The sequence below is a fragment of the Podarcis raffonei genome, chromosome 5 (genome assembly GCF_027172205.1).
Source record: "Podarcis raffonei isolate rPodRaf1 chromosome 5, rPodRaf1.pri, whole genome shotgun sequence".
In the NCBI taxonomy this organism is placed as follows: Eukaryota; Metazoa; Chordata; class Lepidosauria; order Squamata; family Lacertidae; genus Podarcis; species Podarcis raffonei.
In genome coordinates, this window is record NC_070606.1 from 91,774,685 (window position 1) to 91,800,589 (window position 25,905).

The window sequence follows — 25,905 nt, forward strand, 5'->3', positions numbered from 1 at the left end:
CAGCTGCCCTGTCAAGACGAGGAATGAGGGACCGTGAGGGAAAGGCAAGGTTGACCCTGTGTGCACTAAAAGCATAGCTCAGAACACCCTGCGTCCACATTGCAGAAGCGTCTGTGGCCATTTGTTGAGCTTGCACAGGGAATCAAGAATGCAGGAATCTGCATGAGATTCCATACATGCTTCTGGCACGACAGGGACCCTCTGAATAGCATTGGCAGAGGCGCCCACCAAGCCTCAGATTCCTGTATGATAGAACAAATTCCTTGTGACATATTCATTGCATGCCCTGGCCCAGGAGAATGGTGTTGTTCTGTTGCCAATGCAAGACCTAGTAGTCCTCTTTCTCCTCTGGGCTGTGTACACACTCAACTGTGTAGCACAAAAACGTAGCTAAAAATCCTTCATTCTCATCCTCAAGTCGCTGCTTTTAGTCTTGATTTCTAGATCCTGGGTGCGCTTGAAAACTCCCATTGATTAGGTTATCCATGCCTTTTCCTCCCTGCACATGTCTCAGATGAATGAAGAAGTGGCAATTCCAATATTGAAATACGCCCACTTACGTCATTGAATAGGTGTAGATAAATCCCCCATTGCTGCGTCCACCTACATATGTTTTCAAAAGGACACACAGCAAGGTAATGCAGACTCAATCTGCAATGCACTTTTATTTTCAGAATGAAACCAGTTTCTCAAGAGATGTTTTTCACTGGCAAAAGAGATGCTGTAAATCTTGATTGCATGTTGACTACATAAAAAAAATCCCCCGAAGTACTCAGTCTGTATTGATTTTAAAATAAAATGTTGTTTGTATGCAGCCTTGTTTATTTCTTCCGACCTTTGTGGATAACATTCTGCCCTTCCCAGTATTATGGAATTAGGGAGAAGTAAAACTTCCTGGAAGGAGGAGAAAGACACACACACACACACAGCATTATACAAAGCTTAAAAACAGTAAAGCAAGAATGACAGGATTTTCATGCCACTGAAAGATTATCTTCTTTACATTTATAACTCTCATCATGAGTAGATTGTTGGATTGTATGTTCCAGCTTTTTTCAAGAGACATTTAGAACTTCAAATGCTGCAACAAATTAATTTGCAAGATAGAGACAATAATGAGGGATTCCATTTCAAGACACGTCTGTGAAACATTATGAAAGCTTAAACAGGAAAAGAAGAAGAGTGAACTGGCAGTCATCATTTACTAATATAAGGGAAAGCTACTGAAGAAGATGCAAAAGCAACAGCAGTTGAAGCTTCTTCTTCTTAATCCGAAGAGGAAACCGAACTGAGAAAGCATAATCAGATGCTACCATCTTAACAATGTTCTAGGCAATAGAACAAGTTTTATAGAAGGGAAACAGGACAAACAAAACTTGGGACTTCAAATGTAATGGGATTATTTTAAGGAAAAACATTTTTGTACAGGAGACATGTAAAATGCTTTTGATATTTTCTCAACTACAGTGGTACCTCGGGTTACATACCCTTCAGGTTACATACGCTTCAGGTTACACACTCCGCTAACCCAGAAATAGTGCTTCAGGTTAAGAACTTTGCTTCAGGATGAAAACAGAAATCATGCTCTGGCGGTGCGGCAGCAGCAGGAGGCCCCATTAGCTAAAGTGGTGCTTCAGGTTAAGAACAGTTTCAGGTTAAGTATGGACCTCCGGAACAAATTAAGTACTTAACCCGAGGTACCACTGTATATTGATTGAGTTTGCAATTTCAGAGTTAACATGGCATAAACTCAGGATCATGCAGGAATTAAGGGGTTATCAACATTGTGATCCTGGTGATTATGAATGAAATGTTTATTGCTTCTAACTATTGCCATTGCTTACTATAGCTGTTATAGATATGTCTTCAGACCTTCATTCTGCTTTTGCTTTGATAACGCCTTTTTATAAAAAGCTCTTTCTAAGATATGTCTATACTGGTCGACAAGCCTATCATTTAAATTTAAATTGGGAAGGGAGCCCATCTAGGAGAAAGAAAACTCTGATCCAAAACTTCCGCTGACTTGCAGGATATCCTTGGCAGAAGAAGTGACTGAGGAGAAGATCCTACAAATCCAGAGTGGAATCTCTAAAACAGTGGCTGGAGCCAAATGTATTGCTCTGCTCAGACTTCCGGTTAGCGCCAGCGCTTAATGGCGGATTTCTCCCGGAGCTCCGGGAGAGATCTGCTTCGTGGGTTCGGGTCCTGCCAGCTACGGCGGAGCGGGGACCCTCAAAAATCACAGGCGCGTAGCCTGTGAACTGGAGACTCGGCGGGCACCTTTGCGCCCCCCCGACGCTGTGAAATAGCCTTTTTAAAGGCTGCGGATCAGCGGAGGGTGTGTGGAGCGGTGCTGAGAGTCGTTTTCACCCAGCCTGCGAAGCGAAGCCGCGTCGCCATTAGCGGAGAGCGCTGATTTCTTCCGGTGAATTTGGACTAAAAAGAACAACTATCCGTGAGTAGGATTGACTTCTAAGATACAATTGGACACTAAAATTAAAGAAATTGGGCACCGAAACGGACAAGCACCAAAAAGGAAGTCTGCTTTCCGTTCTGTAGCAAGATCAAAGCGAAAGGCATTCAAGCTGTAACTGTTTGAAAGGAGAGTTGTGGGAACTAATAAATCCACCACCAAGCAAAGAACTCCCTCCCCGAAGGCAGGAGGGGGGGGAAAGAAGATTTTAAAGTGTTTTCCTGCCATTTTAAAAGAAATTGAGCTATCCACCGCTGCTCCCATACCTGGGGATCGGACTGCCGGAGAAAAGGAACCGGCTAAGGACTGCTGCTACAAGAAGGTAAAAAAGTATCTCTAACTGACTTTGGCTACTCTCAACTTGAAACATTTACTTTGTTGCATAGTAAAGTTATCTGCAGGACATTATTGATTTGGATCCTTTAGAAAGAGAAAAGAACAATTGAAAAGGACTAGGAGGACTTTTGTTTATTGTCTGGAGAGTGTGGGATTAACTTGGAGGTAAAGAATTGACTTTACGCCCTCTAGAGGACTTATAAATTGTTTCAGCAACAAGTGGAGTTTAAAATTTGAGAATTTTTGTCTGACAGCTCAAGAGTGTGGGAATGACCTTGAGCAAAAGACTTTGTTATGGCAGATGGTAAAGAGAAAAGTCACAAGAAAGAGGATTTACAAGAAACAACCTTGAGATCTGGCAGACAATATAAAGTTGATCTTTCCATGCAAAGAAGGGCTTCTGTATCAGGAGCCCCTGGAACTACAGTTGTCCCAAAGGCAAAAGTGAAAATAATGTCTTCAGAAGAAACCTTTGCTAAGGTATTGGAGAAGATAAATGACTCTTTAGAGGAACTAAAAAAGCAAGGTGCAGAAACTAAAGTACAAGTTGCGGAAACAAATAAGAAAATTGAAGAAATCTCTGGGAAAATTGATTCAAACACTAAAAGTATAACTGACCTTGGGAACAAAGTGAACTCAAATGCAGAAGCAATTGGGAAATTATTGGAAGAATCATCTACAACAAGAAAGATAGCTGAGGAAGCTAAAGAAATTGCAACTGCTGCTGAGGGAAAGTTTCCACCAGTGTTCAAGAAACTAGATGAGTATGAACTGGCACTTTCTATGCAGGATATGCAACGCAAGGAGAGGAACCTAAGGATCAGACTTGTGCCGGAAAAGGAAGAAGACAACCTGGTGGATTATCTGACAAAAGAATTTTCTGACTTTTGGAAGCAGGAGCTGGACAAAGAAGAATTTAAGATAGAAAGTGCATTTAGACTGGGAGCAAGGCAGAGGAAGAACAGACCTAGAGACTGTTTAATAACCCTAAGATCAAAGGAGGAACGGGACAAAATATTGAACCTGCATTACCAAACAACCCTTCGAATTGAAGATTTTCACATTGAGATTTTTAAAGACATCCCCAAAAGTATCTTGGACGCAAGAGGACACTACAAGGACCTGGTGATATTGCTGAAAAGGAACTACATACAATTCAGGTGGGAGTTTCCCCAAGGCTTGTCCTTTAAATACAAGGGGAAGAAAAGAAGAATAAAGACAGTGAGTGATAAAGACAAGTTCTTAGGAGAACACGAAGAAGACCTACAGAAAGAGACGTTTCCAGGGCAAGGGCATCCTTCACTAGATACGAATACGGAACCACCGACAAACGAGGAACAAAAATTGGGAGCTGTAGGAGGAAAGAGTAAATAACCCCATCATGGCTCTGCAACTTCTAACTTGGAATTGTAACGGTTTGAACATTCCCAGAAAAAGGAAAAATATATTTCATGCTTTAAAGAAAGACCAATTGGACTTGATTTGTTTACAAGAGACCCATGTGACAAGAGCACATAGAAAGTTATTAATAAATAAAAGACTGGGACAAGAATTTATATCTTCAGACAGAGTAAAAAAGAGAGGAGTAGTGATTTATGCAAAGGAAAAGCTGCAACCGAAACAAATCTTTAAAGACGACCAAGGAAGATATTTGGCAATTGAAATCCAATTTCAAGGAGAAAAGTACCTGATAGTGGGAATCTATGCACCAAATGAAGGGAAAGCTGAATTTTTTAAGAAGTTGCATGAGACTTTGATGGACTATATGGACTATAATCTAATCATGATGGGAGACATGAATGGAGTAGTTTCAACAAATATGGATAAAGCACAAAGACAGGTAGTAACAAAAGATGGAAGACTACCAAAGACTTTTTTTGAAATGACTGACAATATGGACTTGATTGACATTTGGAGAACAAAACACCCATTAGAAAGAGAGGGAACCTTCTTTTCTGAGGCCAAAATGACATGGACACGGATTGACCAAATTTGGGTGACTAGCAGTATGGCGCAGAACATAAAGAGAGTGGAAATCTGCCCAAAAACTTTCTCCGACCACAATGCAGTAAAGATGGTGATGAGGCAAACAACAACTGGCTCCTTCAGATGGAGAATGAATGACATCTTACTTAGAGATGAGGAGATTTGCAAGAAGGCCCAAAAAACTTTGAAAGACTATTTTGAAATTAACCTAAGGACTAAAGTAGAAAAAAGAATAGTATGGGACGCAAGTAAAGCCGTGATGAGAGGGTTTCTGATACAACAAAATACATTAAAGAAAAGAAAACAAAATGAGAGGAAGGAAAAAATTCTGGAAAAGATAAAAGAAGGGGAAAAGAAACTAAGATTGAAGCCAAAATCACAAGAGATTTTAAGAGAAATCAAATTTTATCAAACACAATATATGGAACTGACGAATCAAGAATTAGAGTGGAAAATCAAGCAAATGAGACAAAAGACTTTTGAATCTGCTGACAAATGTGGCAAGTTATTGGCTTGGCAAATAAAGAAGAGACAAAAACTCAACACGGTAACAAATATAGAAGTGGAAGGAAAGAACATAAGTAACCCAGTGGAAATTAGGAACTGTTTTCAGAACTACTTTAGACAACTTTACACACAAGGGCCGCAGAAGGAAATGGATATACAACAATTCCTCGAGGAAAATGGGCTGAAAAAGGTCTCGCAGGAAAGCAAGACGATTTTGAACCAGGAGATATCAGCACAAGAAATAGAAGATGCCATTCAAGGTATGACGTTGGGCAAATCCCCAGGACCGGATAGATTGACTTCCAAATACTACAAAGTTCTGAAGGAAGGGTTGACACAACCTTTGAAGGAAGTCTGTAACGAGATTATGGAGGGGAAAAGGGCACCCGACACGTGGAGAGAGGCCTACATTACACTTATACCAAAGACAGAGACTGAAAAGACTCAACTTAAAAACTACCGACCCATCTCGTTATTGAATGTGGATTACAAAATCTTTGCCGACATTTTAGCAAAGAGACTGAAAAGAGTTTTGATGGAGGAGATTCATGGGGACCAAGCAGGCTTTCTCCCGAAAAGGCATTTGTCGGATAATGTAAGGAATATAATTGACATTTTGGAAAAATTGGAAGTGAATATAAACACTAAGGCTGTTTTGATATTTGTGGACGCCGAGAAAGCCTTCGACAACATTTCTTGGAGTTTTATGTTGAAGAACCTCCGGGGGATGGGGGTAGGTCAAGGGTTTGAGAATGGTATAGGTGCAATATATTCTGAACAGAAAGCAAAATTAATTGTAAATAATGTAGTTACAGAAGAGTTCAAGATTGAAAAAGGGACACGACAGGGGTGCCCTATCTCCCCATTACTTTTTATATCGGTCCTGGAAGTTTTGCTTAATATGATTAGGAGGGACCAGTTGGTTAAAGGGATTCAGGTCGGAGCTAAACAATACAAACTGAGAGCATTTGCAGATGACCTAGTACTTACATTGCAAGAGCCAGAAGCTAGTACGAAAAGAGTTTTGGAAATAATCCAAGAGTTTGGTCAATTGGCAGGATTTAAATTGAATAAGTTAAAGACAAAGGTATTGGAGAAAAATTTAACACAGGTTGAAAAAGAAAGGTTTCAGAATGAGACGGGGTTGACTGTGGTTAAAAAAGTGAAATACCTGGGTATAAATATGACAGCTAAGAATGTGAATCTATTTAAAGACAATTATGAAAAAACCTGGACAGAAGTGAAAAAAGATTTGGAGATTTGGTCAAACTTAAAGCTTTCCTTGTTAGGTCGAATTGCAGTTATAAAAATGAATGTATTGCCAAGAATGTTGTTTTTGTTCCAAGCATTGCAAATAATGGATAAAATGGACTGTTTCAGGAAGTGGCAAAAAGATATATCTAAATTTGTCTGGCAGGGCAAAAAGCCCAGAATTAAATTTAAGATATTAACGGATTCAAAGGAAAGAGGGGGGTTTGCCCTGCCAGACTTTAAACTGTACTATGAAGCGGCAGCTTTCTGCTGGCTGAAAGAATGGCTGCTTCTTGAAAACACAGACATTTTGGATTTGGAAGGCTTTAATAACATTTTTGGGTGGCATGCATATTTGTGGTATGACAAGGTTAAAGCACATAAAAGTTTCAAAAACCATATTGTCAGAAAAGCATTATTAAATGTCTGGATCAGATACAAAGACTTGCTGGAAAATAAAACTCCAAGGTGGCTATCGCCAATGGAAGCAAAGGCAGTTAAAAAGTTAAACATGGAGTCGAAGTGGCCAAGATACTGGGAAATTTTGGAAAAGGAAGGGGACAAACTGAGATTGCAGAGTTTTGAGAAATTAAAAGGGAAGGTGAGAGACTGGCTGCACTACCATCAAATAAATGAAGTGTTTAAATTGGACAGTAAAATTGGCTTCCAGGTGGAAAAATCAAAATTGGAGATAGAATTGTTAGAACCCAGTACCAAGAATTTGTCAAAAATGTATAATCTTCTGCTGAAATGGAATACACAGGATGAAACAGTTAAATCAGCTATGATTAAATGGGCTCAGGACATTGGTCATAATATTTTGTTTGCTGATTGGGAAAAGTTGTGGACCACCGGGATGAAATTTACGGCATGTAATGCCTTAAGAGAGAATATTATGAAAATGATCTATAGGTGGTACATAACCCCAGTCAAGCTTGCAAAGATTTACCATTTGCCTGACAATAAATGTTGGAAATGTAAGGAAAAGGAAGGCACATTCTTTCACCTCTGGTGGACGTGCCCGAAGATTAAGGCATTCTGGGAAATGATCTATAATGAACTGAAAAAGGTATTTAAATATACTTTCCCCAAGAAACCAGAGGCCTTTCTCTTGGGTATTGTCGGCCAGGGGGTGCTAAAGACAGATATAACTTTCTTTATGTACGCTACAACAGCAGCTAGAATACTCATTGCGAAGTACTGGAAGACGCAAGATTTACCCACACTGGAAGAATGGCAGATGAAGGTGATAGACTACATGGGCTTGGCAGAAATGACGAGCAGAATCCGAAACCAGGGAAGAGAAGCAGCGCAAGAAGAATGGAAAAAGTTCAAGGACTATTTAAAGAAATATTATAAAATTAATGAAAGCTAGAATGATGTTGGACTGGAAAGTAAATGGTTACTATTAGCTATGGTTAAGACAAGGAGAATAAGGAAGATTAGTTTAAATTTTAATTAAAATAAGGGAAGATTTGCTGAGTAATTGATAAGAACTTGGAATACAGAAAAGGGAGGCATGAGGAAGTCGGGGAAGAAAGGTATAAGAAACTAAGATACGAAATGGTACATGTTTTTTGTTCTGTTTTTGTTTTTTGTTTGTTTATGTATTTGTTATATGTTTGTGTTGTTATAAAAATCTGTAATAAAAAATCATTATAAAAAAAACAAATGTATTGCTCTGCTCTCCTTTGGACCTCATCAGCGATGCCAAAAGGGGAGTCTTGTTGACTGGGCAGCCTAGTACCTTCCTACACATTGCCCGGGGAGGGTGTGTGTGTAACTTCAGTACTGCTAAAAACAATGCAGAAAGCAGCAGTAAAGAGTCACCAAGTCTATGCAGCCGCAGTGGGTGCTGTGATTCTTCCACCCCCGGAGGTACACTCCATTGTCTCTTGAGACAGATGGATGTCAACAACAACACCCCTATTTAACTGGAACAACCATTATTTTTAAAGTTCTGTCCCCCCCAAAAAACCCAGCGACCCATGGGTACAGGGGTCAAATCACGCAGGTTTCCATGATATAGTTTATTAAATGTATGAGGTGGATCCGAGTGTAAGGTACACCCCTCCAGTGTGGTGTAGTGGTTAAGAGCGGTGGACTCGTAATCTGGTGAACCGGGTTCGCGTCTCCGCTCCTCCACATGCAGCTGCTGGGTGACCTTGGGCTAGTCACACTTCTTTGAAGTCTCTCAGCCCCACTCACCTCACGGAGTGTTTGTTGTGGGGGAGGAAGGGAAAGGAGAATGTTAGCCGCTTTGAGACTCCTTCGGGTAGTGATAAAGCGGGATATCAAATACATACTCTTCTTCTTCTATCATATTGTAATACACCACCCCACTCTCCAAGCAGTATGAGATTCCAGGGGTACCAGGTGTGTGTACCAGGGTGTGTGTTTCCTTTCAGAACATAGAGGCACAGCAGAGATGGTGATGTCCTTGTGACATACGGTTTAATTACACACATAGACAACCTGAGCGTAGGTGGAGGGAGAGCAGAGCATTCACATCCCAAGAGAGGCATGTTCCTTCCATTGCTGCAGCCTCAGATTCCAAGAGACCCCAAGCGTTGTGTCTGATCCTCTCTGTAGCCTAAAACAGACTGCTTTGCTCTGCCTATCCCCCCCAGCTTGTAAAACTGACACTTTTTCCTGTTTGCTTACCTCAATGCCCACTGCAATACTGCCCCTCCCTCCTCAAACTCTGGCCTTTTGTTTCTGCTACATGTCACATTAGGGAAGGGCTTTCCTCATTTTCCCTTGAGGGGGTGGGCCTGAGAGTCTCTGTTCAGGGCTCGGAAATTATTAGCTTTGTTCCTCCCACACTCAGCAAACTATGCCAGGCTGGGCTGGCTTCTTAGGATAAGCCGAATCATAGAATAGGAAGGGACCCCAATGGTCATCTAGTCCTATCCTCTGCAATGCAGGAATCTCACTAAAGCAGGCAAAGGCCCTCCAGATGTTTTGGGACTACAACTCCCATCAGGACCAGTGGCCAGGGATGATGGGAATTGTAGTCTCAAACCATCTGGAGGGCTGAGTTTGCTTATGCCTGCACTAAAGCATCCATGACGATGGCCATCCAACCTCTGCTTAAAAACCTCCAAGGAAGGAGAGTCCACAACCTCCTGAGGGAGATTGCTCCACTGTCAAACAGCTCTTATTGTCAGAAATCCAGCAGAGTTTGGCACAGTTTAACCAAACCTTGATTATTTCTAACTTTTACTAAATCCAGGAATTATGGGGAGGATTTGACACCCAAGAATTTATGGGATCCTTCTTGTTGTTTAGTCGTTTACTCATGTCCGACTCTTCGTGACCCCATGGACCAAAGCACGCCAGGCACTCCTGTCTTCCACTGCCTCCCACAGTTTGGTCAAACTCAGGCTGGTAGCTTCGAGAACACTGTCCAACCATCTCGTCCTCTGTCATCCCCTTCTCCTTGTGTCCTCCATCTTTCCCAACATCAGGGTCTTTTCCAGGGAGTCTTCTCTTCTCATGAGGTGGCCAAAGTACTGGAGCCTCAGCTTCACGATCTGTCCTTCCAGTGAGCACTCAGGGCTGATTTCCTTAAGAATTGATAGGTTTGGTCTTCTCAAGAGTCTCCTCCAGCACCATAATTCAAAAGCATCAATTCTTTGGTGATCAGCCTTCTTTATGGTCCAGCTCTCACTTCCATACATCACTACTGGGAAAACCATAGCTTTAACTATACGGACCGTTTTCGGCAAGGTGATGTCTCTGCTTTTTAAGATGGTGTCTAAGATGGTGTCATTGCTTTTCTCCCAAGAAGCAAGCTGTCACCATCTGCAGTGATCATGGAACCCAAGAAAGTAAAATCTCTCACTGCCTCCATTTCTTCCCCTTCTTTTTGCCAGGAGGTGATGGGACCAGTGGCCATGATCTTAGTTTTTGAGCTTCAGACCATATTTTGCGCTCTCCTCTTTCACCTTTGTTAAAAGGTTCTTTAATTCCTCCTCACTTTCTGCCATCAAGGTTGTGTCATCTGCATATCTGAGGTTGTTGATATTTCTTCCAGCAATCTTAATTCTGGTTTGGAATTCATCCAGTGCCCCCTCCAAATTATAGCAATATGTTCCAGGTTTTTGTTTATTTTTTTAAATGCAGTCTCAGAAGCCTGCAATTTTGAGTGGAACATCATTTTTTGTTTATCTAAAAGGGTAATCACACGCACCTCTCCACTGTGGGGCAACTTGGGGCAGGCGTGGTTTTGAAAGGGGGATATGGCCGCTGAGGAAAGAGTTAAGCACTTCCTCCCTTGCAACTGCTCTGTCCTGTCCAAAATGTGAGCTTTCTAATTCTTCTTTTTCCTTTAACCCCCCCACAACCTCACAAAAACAGGCATGTAACATATAGTTCCCCTCCAAGTTTTAAGGTACACATCTTTTCTACAGTTAAAGGAATGCAGAGCCCTTGCTGTAACTGAGTTGGCAGATTCTTCAGCTCAGATTACAGGCGGACTGTGTGTGAGAGAGGATCAGCAGTGAAAGTCCACAAGACTTTATCCTAATTTTATCAGATTACTTCCCCTGAAACTCTTCTTTTGAAGTGCTCTTCAACAGAAGAACAAATGGGGAAGACATCAATGCTTCATAAAGCTGAAAGCTTCTCCCTGGGGTAATTGAAATATTTCTTATCAAAGGATTGATAAGATCAGGTTGCAGCTGTAACAAAGAAGAAACAGATAAAGCCAAGTGGAAATCGGTAAGACAGCGCTGGTGGTACAAGCCTATTGAAGATGGTCGAGCTAATTAGAATCTATAACTCAGGACATTCCATTACATGCTGGGCAAATGACCCTGTAAGTTTCAAGTCTATCTGCTACATTTTTTAAAAAAAAGTTCAGATGTAGAAATAATAATGTGGCTGATGGATTCTGTATCCTTGAACGAGCATCACCAACCAGAGGTCTGGGTATCTGGCAAATTTCTTTTAAAATAAGGTCCTTTGAGTTCAATATATGCATCTATCTTCACCAATGTTTAAAAACCTTCTAAAAATTTCACACAGAGCTTTCTGAGAACCAATGTTCAAAAGAAGGGGGGCAATGAAACATAATAAAGTTTTAGCAAAAAAAAAAAAAAAAGGAAGTTGGGGGAAAATTCCTATTAAAGGCTGAGGTAGTTTAAATTGGGTAAAAGAAGCAGAATTGATCTAACAAAAATACAGGGTTTTAAATACATATATATAAAGCAGAGACTGACTTAGGGAACATTTTAAATTACAGCAGGACGTGGCCCTTGCTGCACCTGTAATTCAGACTTAAACATGTGTGGAGATTTCCAAATTGCTTCTCAACAGGTATATTTGTAGGGTTCTGGAGGATTATTATGACCCCTAGATATGGATACATTATCTTGATTTTTGTTTGTCAAAGTTATCCTTTGTCCTCAGTTTATGTTGGTGTGGTCCAGAGGACACATTATTGGATACAGTATAATAATAATAATAATAATAATAATAATAATAATAATAGATTAGTTATACTCCACCCATCTGACTGCGTGGTCCCAATCACCCTGGGAAGCCTGCAACATGAGATATCAAACATTAAAAGCTTCCCGATATCAGATGTCTTTGGAAAGTTATATAGTTGTTTATCTGTTTGAAGTCTGATGGGAGGGCCTTCCACAGGGTGGGTGCCACTACCAAGAAGGCCTTCTGTCTGGTTCCTTGTAACTTTACTTCTCGCGGTGAGGGAACCTCCAGAAGGCCCTCAGAGGTGAACCTCCGTGTCTGGGCGGCTGAACAATGGCAAAACTCTCATTTCTATGGTCTTCCTCGATAGCTTTGAACGAGTCATCGACTCTTTCAGCCTCAGTTCTTCATCTGCAAAATATGAAGTATAGGAGGTGATCTCACAAAATATTACTTGGCACCCAAGACTGTGTACACATTACCCTTTACTCCAGCTCCAAATGCTTGAAAGATAAGGGGTGGGCAAGCCTCCATTGCCCTGTGGTAATTCAATTTTGGGGGAAGGATAGGCTGGACCTGTCTTCCATGATAGCCATCTATGCAGAGGGAGGGTTTGGGATTATTATTTTTAGGAGGGATATTAAGCCAGGTTAACTCTCATCTTTCGATGTAGTACAGCCCATGCACAGGTCCACCATATCAGGTTGAAAACATGCCATACATTTAAAGACTTTTGTAAAGTAATTTCCCCCAAAGGATCATAGGAAGTGTAAAGGTACGTTAAGGGTGCTGAGAATTATAGCTCTGTGAGGTGTAAACTATAGTTCTCCAGATTCTTTTGGGGTGGGGTGCTTTAAATTTATGTTCCAAAAACGTGGAATATGAATCAGCAAATTTTACAAAACAGTGACTGCTCTCCAAAGAAGCAGCCATGTGGGGAGAAACATAATTGCACTTGGCAGCAATGACTTTTGTCCTTCTCTGGACAAAGGAGCACCCTCATACATCATTTTATGCTCCATCATTTGTTTCTTTATATACTGCTCTTTAAAAAAATAAACAAATCCCAGGGTAGTTGTCATAACAATGCTTTGTTGTTGTTGTTGTTTAGTCGTTTAATCGTGTCCGACTCTTTGTGACCCCCTGGACCACAGCACGCCAGGCACTCCTGTCTTCCACTGCCTCCCGCAGTTTGGTCAAACTCATGCTGGTAGCTTCGAGAACACTGTCCAACCATCTCGTCCTCTGTCGTCCCCTTCTCCTTGTGCCCTCCATCTTTCCCAACATCAGGGTCTTTTCCAGGGAGTCTTCTCTTCTCATGAGGTGGCCAAAGTATTGGAGCCTCAGCTTCATGATCTGCCCTTCCAGTGAGCACTCAGGGCTGATTTCCTTCTAAATGGATAGGTTTCATCTTCTTGCAGTCCATGGGACTCTCAAGAGTCTCCTCCAGCACCATAATTCAAAAGCATCAATTCTTTGGCGATCAGCCTGTTTTATGGTCCAACTCTCACTTCCATACATCACTACTGGGAAAACCATAGCTTGAACTATACGGACCTTTGGTGGCAATGCCTATTGTATTACTAAAATTAGTCCAATATGAATGGTCACTCCACAACTGCAAAATATGTATGGTGCCTTATCTTATTGGGCTGCTGTAGAAACCAGCAAGGGAACAGCCCTATTAAGTCCACCTCTACACTTCATATTTTGCAGTTGAGAAACTGAGGCTGAGAGTGAGCGACTTGTTCAAATATACCCAGCACATCTTCACCAAATATTTGAAGCTCTCTTAAGTGGAATCTACACACATATAAAAAATGTTTTGAAAATGCTTTTTAAAAAGCTTTTTAAAAAATATATTGAATTGTCCATAAGGCCATCACCATCTAATGCAGGGGTAGTCAACATTTTTATACCTACTGCCCACTAATACATCTTTCTTGATGGTAAAATTTCCTTACCGCCCACCAGTGCTCAATGGAAGGATTCAGCTTGTGCCGTAGAACCCCCTACCACCCACCTAGAATCCTGAAACGCCCTCTAGTGAGCGGTAGGGACCAGACTGACAACTCCTGATCTAGTGTCACATTGTATATTGCACTTAAAACGTTTCATTTGCAGCTGTATAGCTGAGTCTTTATACCACTTTAACAGTCAAAGTACCCCCCCACCCACCCAAGAATCCTGGGAACTATAGTGTGTTAAGGGTGCTAGGAATTATAGCTTTGTGAGTAGCAGTTCCTAACCACTCTCAGCACTACAGTTCCCAGGATTCCTCAGGGAAAGTAGTGCTTTAAATGCATAATATGGATGTAGCCCTGGAAGTTCACAGAAATTGTAAGATTTGCCCCTAAAGTTCCTAGGCCTCTGGATCATGCTGACTTTTCTCAAAGGGAAGATTGTCACATATATAACATGCACGCAGAAATATATTTTCAGCTCTTTTTTCTCTTGCACTGCCCTGTATTCGCTTTTGTCCTTTCTATTATTCATTGTCCATCTCATTTCTGCCTTCTCATGTCTCTTTTCTCCCTCCTCTCATTAGTCTCCTACTAGCCCAGTTTCATTAATAACGTTTTAATGTATTCAGCATCTAACACTCGGCCATTTCTCTCCTACAGTCTTCACTAACATTTCCCATGCTGGAAAAAGACTTTTGCTTGGAAGTACCAATTCTACCCAGCAGGGGGAGGGGAAATCCCAGTGTTTCGGAGACAGGCTGAAAACCCAGTTAGCTAGGATTATTATGGAATGTGGTACAAATTGCAGTTTGGAGCAGACTCCAACCTCAAAGCTCAAAGGATGCAAAAGAAACCCAGTGGAATCGGAGAACACAATTTAAAACTTTGTTGGCAGATGACCTGGAACATTTGACAGCAGGGCAAATTCAGTTTAGTTTATAAACAGAGCAGTCTTGGTGCTTAATTTTTATTGGGGCTATATCATCACGATCACTAATGCATTTTCTGCTCCTTATTCTGTGAGTAAGGATGCAGATGATTAGAGGTTTGTTTGTTTTTTTACTAGTGCTTCACATTACTGCCAATCATAAAGTGACATAAAATCTGGAGATTAGAAATCATGAAATATTTGTGCATGTGTGAACCAGCTCCAAGCATTGAATAACCCATAGATATCCAGACATGTACAAGCGTATGTGCACCATTGGCCATTTTAGGTATATTACTGCCCCATGTTGCTTCTCAGTCCCGCAAATGGCTGTTGACTGGTTGTCAACAATAATGCCGCTTTAAAATTATGTCATCCCACTGAAACCAATCTATGGGTTCCAAGAAGCATTCCAGATGCATGCTGAAACAATCCTTTCCCTACCAGGCTGCTTAAATCTATGGAAATTCTTTGGAAAGGGGTAGGCCTTGCTCCTTTTAGGCAGAACATGGGTGAGAGCAAGTCTGAGAACCCTGAGAATCAGGCTGCTTGTTGACTTAAATCCTATTATTTCAGGCAAAGAGTGTTGTGCATCAGTCTACTGAGTCACATTCAGTCACATGTACATTAATCATGTAAACTTAAAAAGGATTTTGTATAATCAACGTTTCAAGCTTCAATTGTTCTGTGTTGCTCCTTCCTTAGCCCAGTCCCTTCAAAATGTTTTAAATTTTTCCCTGCAGCAGTAACTGGCCTTCCACATCAGCCTGTGAAATACACCATGCCTCCTAAACACTCCGGCATTTATATTTCCAGCACAAACAACTTTAATCAGGCAAATTCACATGTAGATTGCAGCATGCCAAGGTAAGCCTTATCATTATCGGTCCAGAAGTATGAATAATATTCCAAATATAGCCTTGTGGGTGCTTCTCGTGGCTCTGTCAATTTCTTTTTAAATTAGCAGAATCTTAGCAATTTCAAATCTTATGGCTTTTGTATTTTCAAAGGAAGAGTAGTTTTTCTGTTGTATGTCTAGGTGCAACCTGTACGCATTTCCACTGGGGACAATCTACCATAAATAGTTTGCAAAGAACTACCTGCAACATAGTCCCTCGCCTTTAAATTAAGCATTAAGTTACCTAATTAGTTTTTCATTGTCCCTGATAATAGCATTATAGGCCTGTTTTTATCTAGATTCTTTTTAAGAATCTCTTATGGGTGGTCTAGAAATAAGACAAATAAATGTTTTGGTTCACTTTTAACACACTTCAAAAATATTTCTTGTGCCCACCATTGCATCATAGTGAACGGCAGGGAAGAAAACTAGTACGAAAGTAACAGTGGGTCTTATTGCAGCAAATATTCTTCTATTTTTTTATTATAATGTTGGCATTCCCCCACTACTACTGCACCAGGAACAACTCTACTGTGTGGGTAAAAAAAGCAGCATGTGCTCCGTGGGGTTCAATGCCACTCTCCCTCAATGCTTTTCTTCTCTCAAGGTTTTCAGTTTTACTTGAATTATTCTGATGGCATTTTGGTTTATGTCGGTTTAATTATTTGCAGGTTTTAGATTCTTTTTGCGTGCACATTAGTATGGCCAGGCAGTGATCTCCGCAAAACGCTGGCAAGATGCTTCCGAGAGCCTCTTATTAAAGAAGTTTCAGAGTTTCGTGGCAGAGTATGGAGTACAACGCCGCACTTGCAGTCGCAAAGTGCATGTATGCAAACATTGCGATGGATTTGGTCGCTCAGTGCGTTCAGTGAAAACAAGGGAACACTATCATTGAAAAGCAGTTACAGAAAGGTAGCCGTGTTGGTCTGCCATAGTCAAAAAAATTTTTTTCCTTCCAGTAGCACCTTAAAGACCAACTAAGTTAGTTCTTGGTATGAGCTTTCGTGTGCATGCACACTTCTTGAAGAAGTGTGCATGCACACGAAAGCTCATACCAAGAACTAACTTAGTTGGTCTTTAAGGTGCTACTGGAAGGAATTTTTTTTTATTGAAAAGCAGGTCAGCTGGATCCGGACCCCGCCCCGCTTTCCCCCTGGCTTTACACCCAGATTACATTCAGGTTTGGGGCTCTTGCCTCCATGTCCGGCTGGTGAACCTCTGGTCTCTGTGCGCGGGGAAACACGGTACTGGCCTAGACACCTTTAGCAGGTAGCCAGCGACTCTTTAATCTTGCGTGTCAACAAAGCTAACAGCTCATTTGGGCCAGGGCGACTCTGCCCTCAGCTTGGCGTGCTTGCGCGCTCGCGCTTTCTCGCTGCGGCCGGCGGGAACTCCCACGGCCCACCAGCACGCGGGGACAGGCACCACCTCAGCGTGCACGTCTGAACGCAGCTTATCTCCCGTCACGGGGCCAGCGACTGGGCCGAGGCCGCGCCTCTATAGATGTGGGCGCGCGAATCCCACCCTTGTTCCCCCCTTCGGGTTTGATTCAAGGCGCCTTTAAACAGCGTTTTCCCCCCACACGCCGCCCCCGCCTGCGAGGGCTTTCCTGGAGCAAACCGTCGCGTGAGGCGGCGTTTCTCCCGCGCGTTTGCGCGAAGAAGCGGGAGAAGGACGTCGTGAGGAGGAGGCGGCGGTGCAGCAACCCCCGTTTAGTAGGAAAGGTAGCATAAAATAAGAACGAAACGCCCGCCTCCTGCCTCTCCAAGGGAGCAAGGAAAACGAGCCCTCGTCCCCCATCTTGTTTCTCCCGTTTCGCGGCCTGAGGAGGCGTCGCCCGCCCTTGAGGCGCGCGCGAGGCGGCGGCGGAGGTGGGGGCGGTGAGGCCTGAGGGAGCGGAGATCCCTCCGCCTCCGTGAGTCGGCGGCGGCGGCTGAGACTCGAGGGCGGCGCCGCCCGCCCCTTGCCCTCCTCCTCCTCCTCCCGCCTGCTCCGCTCCTCCCTCGGCCCTGGGCCTGCGTCGGGTGTGAGGAAGGGGGGAAAGCCCCGAGGGCGCCCCGTCCCTCCCTCTTTCCCCTCCCTCCAGTCTCTCTCGCTCTCTCTCTCTCCCCCTCAGGTGGAGATAGTTTCTAGAAGCCCGTCCCGGCGTCCTTTGCGGCCCCAACATGGAGGAGCTGACGGTGGAAGTGCGCGGCTCCAACGGGGCCTTTTACAAGGTACGCCTCGCCCTCTCGCCGCCGGGAGCCCGGGGAGGAGCGGCCTCGGCGGGGGGACGGGGGACGGCCCGTTACTGCGGGGTTGGGGCCGGAGGGGTGGCCGGAAGGGCGGCCTTCGGCAGCCACCCCCGGAGCGGGGGAGCCTTTGGCCCAGGCCGGAGCGGGCAGACAGTGGAAGGTTGAACGGTTTCTTTTTTTGGGTGGGTGGGGAGGATAAAGGGTGTGTGAGGCGAGGGGTGCGGGGCGGTGTGGTTTGGGGCTTTTGGGAGGGGCTTGTGGGTGGGTGGGACACGGGTGAGGGGAGAGGTCGTGGGGAGAGCCCAAGTTCTGGGTGCGTTACGTGTCCCCGCAGTGTTGAGGTAACGCTTTTTCGCTTTGGACACTCCTGGAAAACGGTGTAACGTGTGAAGGGGCTTCCCTTCGTTTCCCGGGACAGGGCAGGCCAGGGCTGACTTTGTGAAGCACCTTGAGAAACCTCCTTTGGAGGGTTTTGTGTTGGAAGGCTTTTTTTTTTTTGGCCTTGTTACCTTGATAAAAGTGGGGGATGGGAAAGGGAGCTTTTGAATTTTATTTTACTGTGGTGTGTTCATTGTGTTCAGTGCCCCAAGTAGGACACGGGTGGGGTGGGGGTGTTATGAGTCACTTGTGAGGGGTGTGGGGGGTGCCCTCTGCTGTGAGTCAAAATACATTTTATATCCCTTTACTAATATTAGATTCAGGTCAGGCAGCATGGAGTCACACCTCTGGTGATAAGTAGACCCACTGCTGTGGTTTGGGTTTTAGAGAACATTTGTGCAAGCTAGGGCTAGAGGTAGGTTGAAAGGTGTGGGATTCTTCACCCAAAATGCAGGCTATTTTGTTTTAAATATGCTACTCCTTCATAAAGTTAGGAATGCACGACAACCGTAATACTTTTACAGACTCTTGAGTTTATTTATGTCACCAGAAAGCTTTCTTCACTGCCACCCTCCCTGGTATGCCAGGATGTTACAGGATCAATACAGGATACTCTCAGCTGTTGCTGTCAGTCTTTCTCCCTAAGCCAAGCCTTGGATGCTTGAAAATCCTAGACCTTTTTATGGCGTGAGGCCTCTGTTCCTCTACAGGAGCACTGATAGGAGCCAGCATTGTGAATTACAGTTTTATCTGCGCACTGTGAAAGTTTTATTTTATACTTAATCATAAATGTATGCTAATTACAACAAAAGTATTCACTATGTCTGTGTTTTGGGTGGGTGTTGTGGCAAATATAACTCATGTAAATGTGATGGGAATCTAAAGTTTGTTGCTAGTTGACATTCCATGCAATACCAATGGCAATTTTGTAAAACTTAAGGTGAGGGGGACTCCCTTGTAATAAAGTTTTGAAACTAATTACACTACATTTGCATTTTGTATTTGAATTCATATACTTATCAACATGGATCCTACTCTTCATCTGTGGAATAAAAAAATTTCAAGTCTTGTATAAGCTTTACAAATATATCAGAATATAGGCAGTTCCTTTGTTCTAAAATTTATATATTTTCTCAGTAGGGCCTTTTTACTGGTTAGTGGTGCCAGGAATTTCTGAGAAGTTATTTTGCCTGCCATTTTATTTCTTTATGACCTTGTGCAACATACCTGTGCCATACTTTAGTTTTGTGACTCCAGGAGTGTTGAAAGGCATATCTTAAGATATTTTCAAATGCAAAGTCATAGTAAAAATTTGGAATTCGTTTTTGTGATACGTGGATGACTTTTCAAAGACAGCAATTGCAGGCTTGATGAGAGATGTGATTTGACAACATCAGTTTATATGTAAGAAGGTTAAAATGTTCAAGTTTAGTGCCATGTTATGTGAAAGTTTTTCACTCAGCATTTTGAAAATTTTGTTCAACTTCAGTATGTACATGTGTTGAAATTATGTTTTTACTTTGCTGAATCTGTTTGGCCTTGAAGCTTTCTCGCTCAGCTAGCACAAGCGTTTAATTTTTGAAGAAGTCAGTTTTCTATTCTGCTTTTTCATGTGTGCAGATGGAAGGAGGAGGAAAGTGTTGTTTTCAGAATGGTAAGTCTGTGATTTAAATAAAACCAACCTACTGGCAATAATAGTTGGAACTCCTTGTTGGTGGTAAAAGTAATACAAGGTCTCACTGAGACTGAATTTAATCAGTGATAATTGCTTCAGGCAACCACATACCAGGCATATATGGTTATTATCATGGATCACAGCACCATTTTAAAATTGAACATTGCTAGGGCCTAGTTGCTGCTAATGTAAAGCCAGGATTTCTAAAGCATTTAAGACATTCGCCTTTTAGCATTTGTGGAGTTGTTAGCTACTGTTGTAAGTAGCCCTTTGCCTTTAGGTGAGCCTGGGATCCAAGTTGAAAAGGTTCCGGATATTGATAGGCCGTGTAAGAATTGGAGAGCTTATAATGTTGATAGTTGGCAAATCTGGAAATTTATATGTTTAATTTACTCTTGGATTTCTTTTTTGTGATTTACCGTATATTGGCTAGTGACTATATATAATATATAAAAAATAAAAATGTGACTGACACAAAAATAATTCCAAATCCTCCATTTGAATGCAGGCCATCCTGTTTTAATTTCCTTAATAACTCGGGGAGGATATATTGACAGAATGCAAAATCCATGTGACTATACCTGCCTGTAGATTCTTGTTTCAAAATTATGGCTAGTTAAGATTCCCTAACCCAGCATGTTTATCTACAACAGGGATGGGCAACTTGTAGCTCTTTAGATATTGTTAGATTCCTGACTCCCATCAGCCCTAGTCAGTGTGCCAGTAATTGGAGACAATGAGATTTGTAATCCAACAATACCTGTTGGACAATAATTGCTTCAGAGCGCTCAGATGGATGATTTTTTAAAAATATACAGTGGTGCCCCGCAAGACGAATGCCTCGCTAAACGAAAAACCCGCAAGACGAAAGGGTTTTCCGATTTTTAGCGGCTTCGCAAGATGAATTTCCCTATGGGCTTGCTTCGCAAGACAAAAGCCCGTAGGGAAATCTCCGGGGACAGCGGGGAAGCGCAGGCGCCTTCTCCTCTGTTCCCGGACCTGTCCTGAAGGCTTGCGGTGGGAGGTCCGGGAACAGAGGAGAAGGCGCGCACCGGGGCTTGCGGTGGGAATGCTATTCTGAATGTTGGTGGTGGGGAGGAAAGCCCTCCTCCCACCGCAAGCCTTCAGGACAGGTCCGGGAACAGAGGAGAAGGCGCGCAGCAGAGTGCCCCTCGCGCGGGGCAGACATCCGCAGCTTGGGGAGCCCTGCAGGAGAGAACCTATGGGCTTGCTTAAGAGCGCCCCTCGTGCGGGGCAGCAGGCTGCTATCCACAGCTTGGAGAGCCCTGCGGGGAAGTCCTGCAGGGCTCCCCAAGCTGCGGATGTCTGCCCCGCGCGAGGGGCGCTCTGAAGCAGAGCGCCCCTCGCGCGGGGCAGCAGCCCGCTATCCGCAGCTTGGAGAGCCCTGCGGGGAACTCCTGCAGGGCTCCCCAAGCTGCAGATGTCTGCCCCGCGCGAGGGGCGCTCTGCTTAAGAGCGCCCCTCGTGCGGGGCAGCAGGCTGCTATCCACAGCTTGGAGAGCCCTGTGGGGAAGTCCTGCAGGGCTCCCCAAGCTGCGGATGTCTGCCCCGCGCGAGGGGCGCTCTGAAGCAGAGCGCCCCTCGCGCGGGGCAGCAGCCCGCTATCCGCAGCTTGGAGAGCCCTGCGGGGAACTCCTGCAGGGCTCCCCAAGCTGCAGATGTCTGCCCCGCGCGAGGGGCGCTCTGCTTCAGAGCGCCCCTCGCGCCGGGCAGCAGGCTGCTATCCGCAGCCTAGGCAGCCCTGCGGGAACTCTTCTGAAGGCTGGTGGCGGGAGAAGGGCTTTTCTTCCCACCGCCAGCCTTCAGAAGGCTGTTCTGAAGGCTGGCGGTGGGGAGAAAAGTCCTTCTCCCCCCGCCAGCCTTCAGAAGAGGTCCGGGGACAGATTGTCCCCGGACCTGGTCTGAAGGCGGTCTCCATAGGAACGCATTAATTGATTTTCAGTGCATTCCTATGGGAAACCGTTCTTCGCAAGACGAAAAACTCGCAAGAAGAAAAAACTTGCGGAACGAATTAATTTCGTCTTGCGAGGCACCACTGTATCCGTTATTAGTAAGCTGCCATATGGGGCTTGATTTGTTCATGACCTAATACATAGCTGTGAAACCTGTGGCTATTCAGGTGTTGCTGGACCACATCCCCTATCATCCCTGACCTTTGGTCATGCTGGCTGGAGTGATGAGAATTGGGGGATCTGGCATCTGATACTTCATATCACAAGTTTACCACCTGTTATAACAATGAATAAATAACCAGAAATATAGTTTATGGATATGGAAGCTATCAACAGTTATTTATTTCCAGTTAAAGATGGTTGCTATTTATTTATTTTTAATCTGGTGTGGACTGGTCTCCAGTTACTAAAAAAAAGCTGACTTACTTTTTCAGTTGATGCAGGTACTTTTGATTTCAAATTGAAGCTAGCTTTAGAAACCCTGTGGCCATAACTTGGCACCAACATTCGAAACTCACCAGGTGCCAGACGCATTTTGCACCTGCTGTCGACCACTTGCAACCAAGTGAAGATGCCAGGATGGCGCCTGACGTCTCCACCATCTGGAGGTGCATGCCTGGGGGATCCTCGGATCTGGACTGCTTTCATAGACTAGGAAAACGTCCTGTAGAATTCTGTCAGTTATAGTTGATCTCAGATTTGCTCAAACTCTGCCCTCCGGATTTTTTTTGGCCTACAATTCCCATGTTCCCTAGCTAGCAGGACCAATGGTCAGGGATGATGGGAATTGTAGTCTCAAAACATCTGGAGGGCCGGGGTTGAGGAAGCCTGTTTTATCTTCACAATCGTAATGAGCTTTAGGAACCAAAAAGTCGTATTGCAAAATTTTGAGCTGTCTGCTCCAAAAATGGCAATTAGGCATTCCTTTTTGGCAACTTTAACTCTGGTTTAAGGAGCCATTTGGCGCCTAGTTTCTGACACTGTCAGTGGTACTTTCAAGAATTGGTATGCCTGTGCACTGAAATCTCTGTGGTGCTACTATTGTTAAAATTGACTGGAAACACTAGCATCAACTTCAATTTAAGAAGGATTTAAAATGGGACTGGCCAAATTCTAGTGAGGGTAAGCCTTTCAGTGGCTACTAGTTATCTCTGTATACTGCCTCCAATATACTAGTTGCTGTTGAACAATTGCAATAGAGGGCTGTTGCTCTCAACATCCAGCTTGTGGACTTTCCATAGGCATTTGGTTGATCATTGTGGGAAGCAGCGCTGGACTAGAAAGGCCTCTGATATAATCCAGCAAGGCTTTTCTTATGCACTCTTCCGAAGTCAGATTGAATATCAGCACTTCTCAGGTTTTTCCTCTGTGTACAGTGGTCAGTTTATAATCATTTACAAGCTACTGAGATCCTTGGGGAATATTTTACTCTGTTTCCAGAAAATTACCTCTAGTAGTGTTTTTATATTGGCACATTATTTAGCAATTCTTGCCTTTCTTAGTGTGGCAAGCATCACAAGATGTAATTTTGAAGGCATGAAGACAGCCTTTGGACCAACAGGCAGGAAAACTGCACTGCTGAAAATCTTGTTGGGAGATGAAGTGATGGGCAGAGCACTATCAAGAACTGTACTCCCAGGAAAACATGGTTTCCAACAAAGCAATTGATAGCATCCAGACTCTGCCTTTCTTGGAAGAGCTGGATTTCCCTCCCTCCCTGGATGAACTGAAGAACACCAACTCTCATATTTAAATTTTTTATTGATTTACAAATAAAAGATAGACAAAAAATAAGAAGAAAATAAAAAGAAAAGAAGAGGAAAAAAAAAATAGTACACGTTACATGTTTCACATCAGATATTTCACATTTCCATCTCTTATAAGACTTCCTTCAGCTTGTCCGTAAATCATTCGTGGTAATAATTAAGATTACGCATTTCCTAGCTTATATTGACAATATATATATCTCTCTCTTCTATTCCCTTTAGTCAATAACTCTTCGTCTTTCACAATGCTTCTTTAAATCCCCTTAACGTTGTTTGTCCCTCACTTATATATTCCAGGTAATCTACATATTTTCCCCAATCCTTAATGAACTTTTGGTCTCTTAAATATCTAATCTTTCCTGTCAATTTATCCAACTCCGCGTAGTCTAATAATTTTGCTCTCCACTCATCCACCGTTGGTATTTCCTGCTGTTTCCACTTCTGGGCTAGCGTTACCCTTGCTGCTGTAACCGCGTAGTACACAAATTTACAATCCTTCTTTTGTATCTCGTTCCCTAGTATCCCCAATAGGAAGATTTCTGGTTTCTTTAAAAACGTATATTTTAGGATCTTCTTGAGTTCGATATATATTTTTTCCCAGAATTCTTTCACTTTTCTACACTCCCACCACATGTGGTAGAAGGAGCCTTCCTTGTCTTTGCATTTCCAGCACTTATTACAAACCTTGTACATTTTCGATAATTTTATAGGTGTTATATACCACCTATAAAACATCTTCATGACATTTTCTTTTATTGTCGTACATGCTGTAAAGTTTAATCCATCTTTCCAACTCTCAGGCATGTGGACAGAAATGCTGAAAGCCAGTATTCCTCTCTCGTGAGTACCTTCTCTGCATTACAAAGAGGTCTGCAAACTTGATATGAAGGCTGGCAACATTAACCCCACTTTGTGGGAATCCCTTGCAGAAGACCACAGTGCCTGGAGGCGAACAGTCAGGTTGTATACCACAGTAGTGACCAAAGGAGGAATGACTGCAGGGAGGAGTGCAGAGGGAAGGCATACCATGGTGTGCCTGTAGCAGCACAACCAGATGCCTTCATCTGCCCCAGCTGCAGTAAAATGTGTCTCTCCCATATCATTCTCAACAGCCACAGCAGGTGGTGTAAATCTCTCAACAGTTTGAGTTTGCACCTTTTCCCATTGTATCCCGAGATAGACAGATGCCAACAACAAAGGACCGGCTATTTTTGTCAAGAATTGTGAAATCAGAGTTTTAGAACAAACTTTTGCCAAAAATGTTATGGGAAATCCAGTGTTGATATTGGATGATGTTTACAATTTCAGAAGAACTTGGAAATTTGCAATGAAATAGTTTGCGTTGCACTAGCCATTGTTAAATTAGTGCAGGTTAGAAACTGGACAATGCCATACTCGAAGAAGGCACAATTTTTTTGTCAAGTTCAAATGATACATAAATTTTTGCAATTTTGGAACTATGCTTTAATATCTGCTTCCAGTGGTTACTTTGAGCTGTATTTGTTCTTTACCAATACTTTTTACTTTCTGCTGCCCATGAGTCATATCTCTTTTGGATTGAGCTTTACTTGGCTATCTCACAGTCACTGGCAAGTTGCATAGCTGTAAGCTTATTTTAGGTTATCTGGTTTTGATAGTAGAGGCTCTTGAGAAAATTATGCCACTGTAAAACACTATTTTTTTCCTTTGGGTGTATTATGATTTTGAAAAATCAGTTTGAAATCCCAGTGTACAAAGTAGCATAATAAGAATAGTTTTCTGGACAACTAACATATTCAGAGAAATGGAGAGGTTTTCAAAAGAATGGTCTCAATATATCTATGATTTTTTTTCAAAGGACTTTGTGATGTGACATTGACTTCTGATAAAATGAATCTGCTAAACCAGGGATCAGGAACCTGTGGCCCTATAGATGATGTTGGACTACAACTCCCATTATCCATGACTATTGACTAAAGTCGGTTTTGGAGGCCTAATCCGGCCCGCTGTTCAATCCGGCCCCTGTGGCAGTTTATTTCGTGGGCTAAAATCCTAAAAAAACCTCAACAACTTCAATCCTAAAAAAAGGTCACCAACTTTGGTTGGCCCTTTGGTCGG

The 25,905-nt window shown here is 43.1% G+C and overlaps 1 protein-coding gene across 3 annotated transcripts in view; it reads left to right on the plus strand.

The window, feature by feature from the left end:
* Nucleotides 1-17,712: 17,712 nt before the first annotated feature.
* The window catches only part of FXR1 (FMR1 autosomal homolog 1), a 42,226-nt gene continuing 34,033 nt past the window's right edge, over nucleotides 17,713-25,905 (plus strand). Inside the window, exon 1 of one of the 3 annotated variants that reach the window (XM_053390616.1) lies at nucleotides 17,713-17,998. In XM_053390616.1, the coding sequence (XP_053246591.1) occupies nucleotides 17,948-17,998 (51 nt within the window). In that variant the 5' untranslated portion in view covers nucleotides 17,713-17,947. The remainder of the gene's footprint in view (nucleotides 17,999-25,905) is intronic. The other 2 variants (XM_053390615.1, XM_053390617.1) reach the window with 2 other exon arrangements.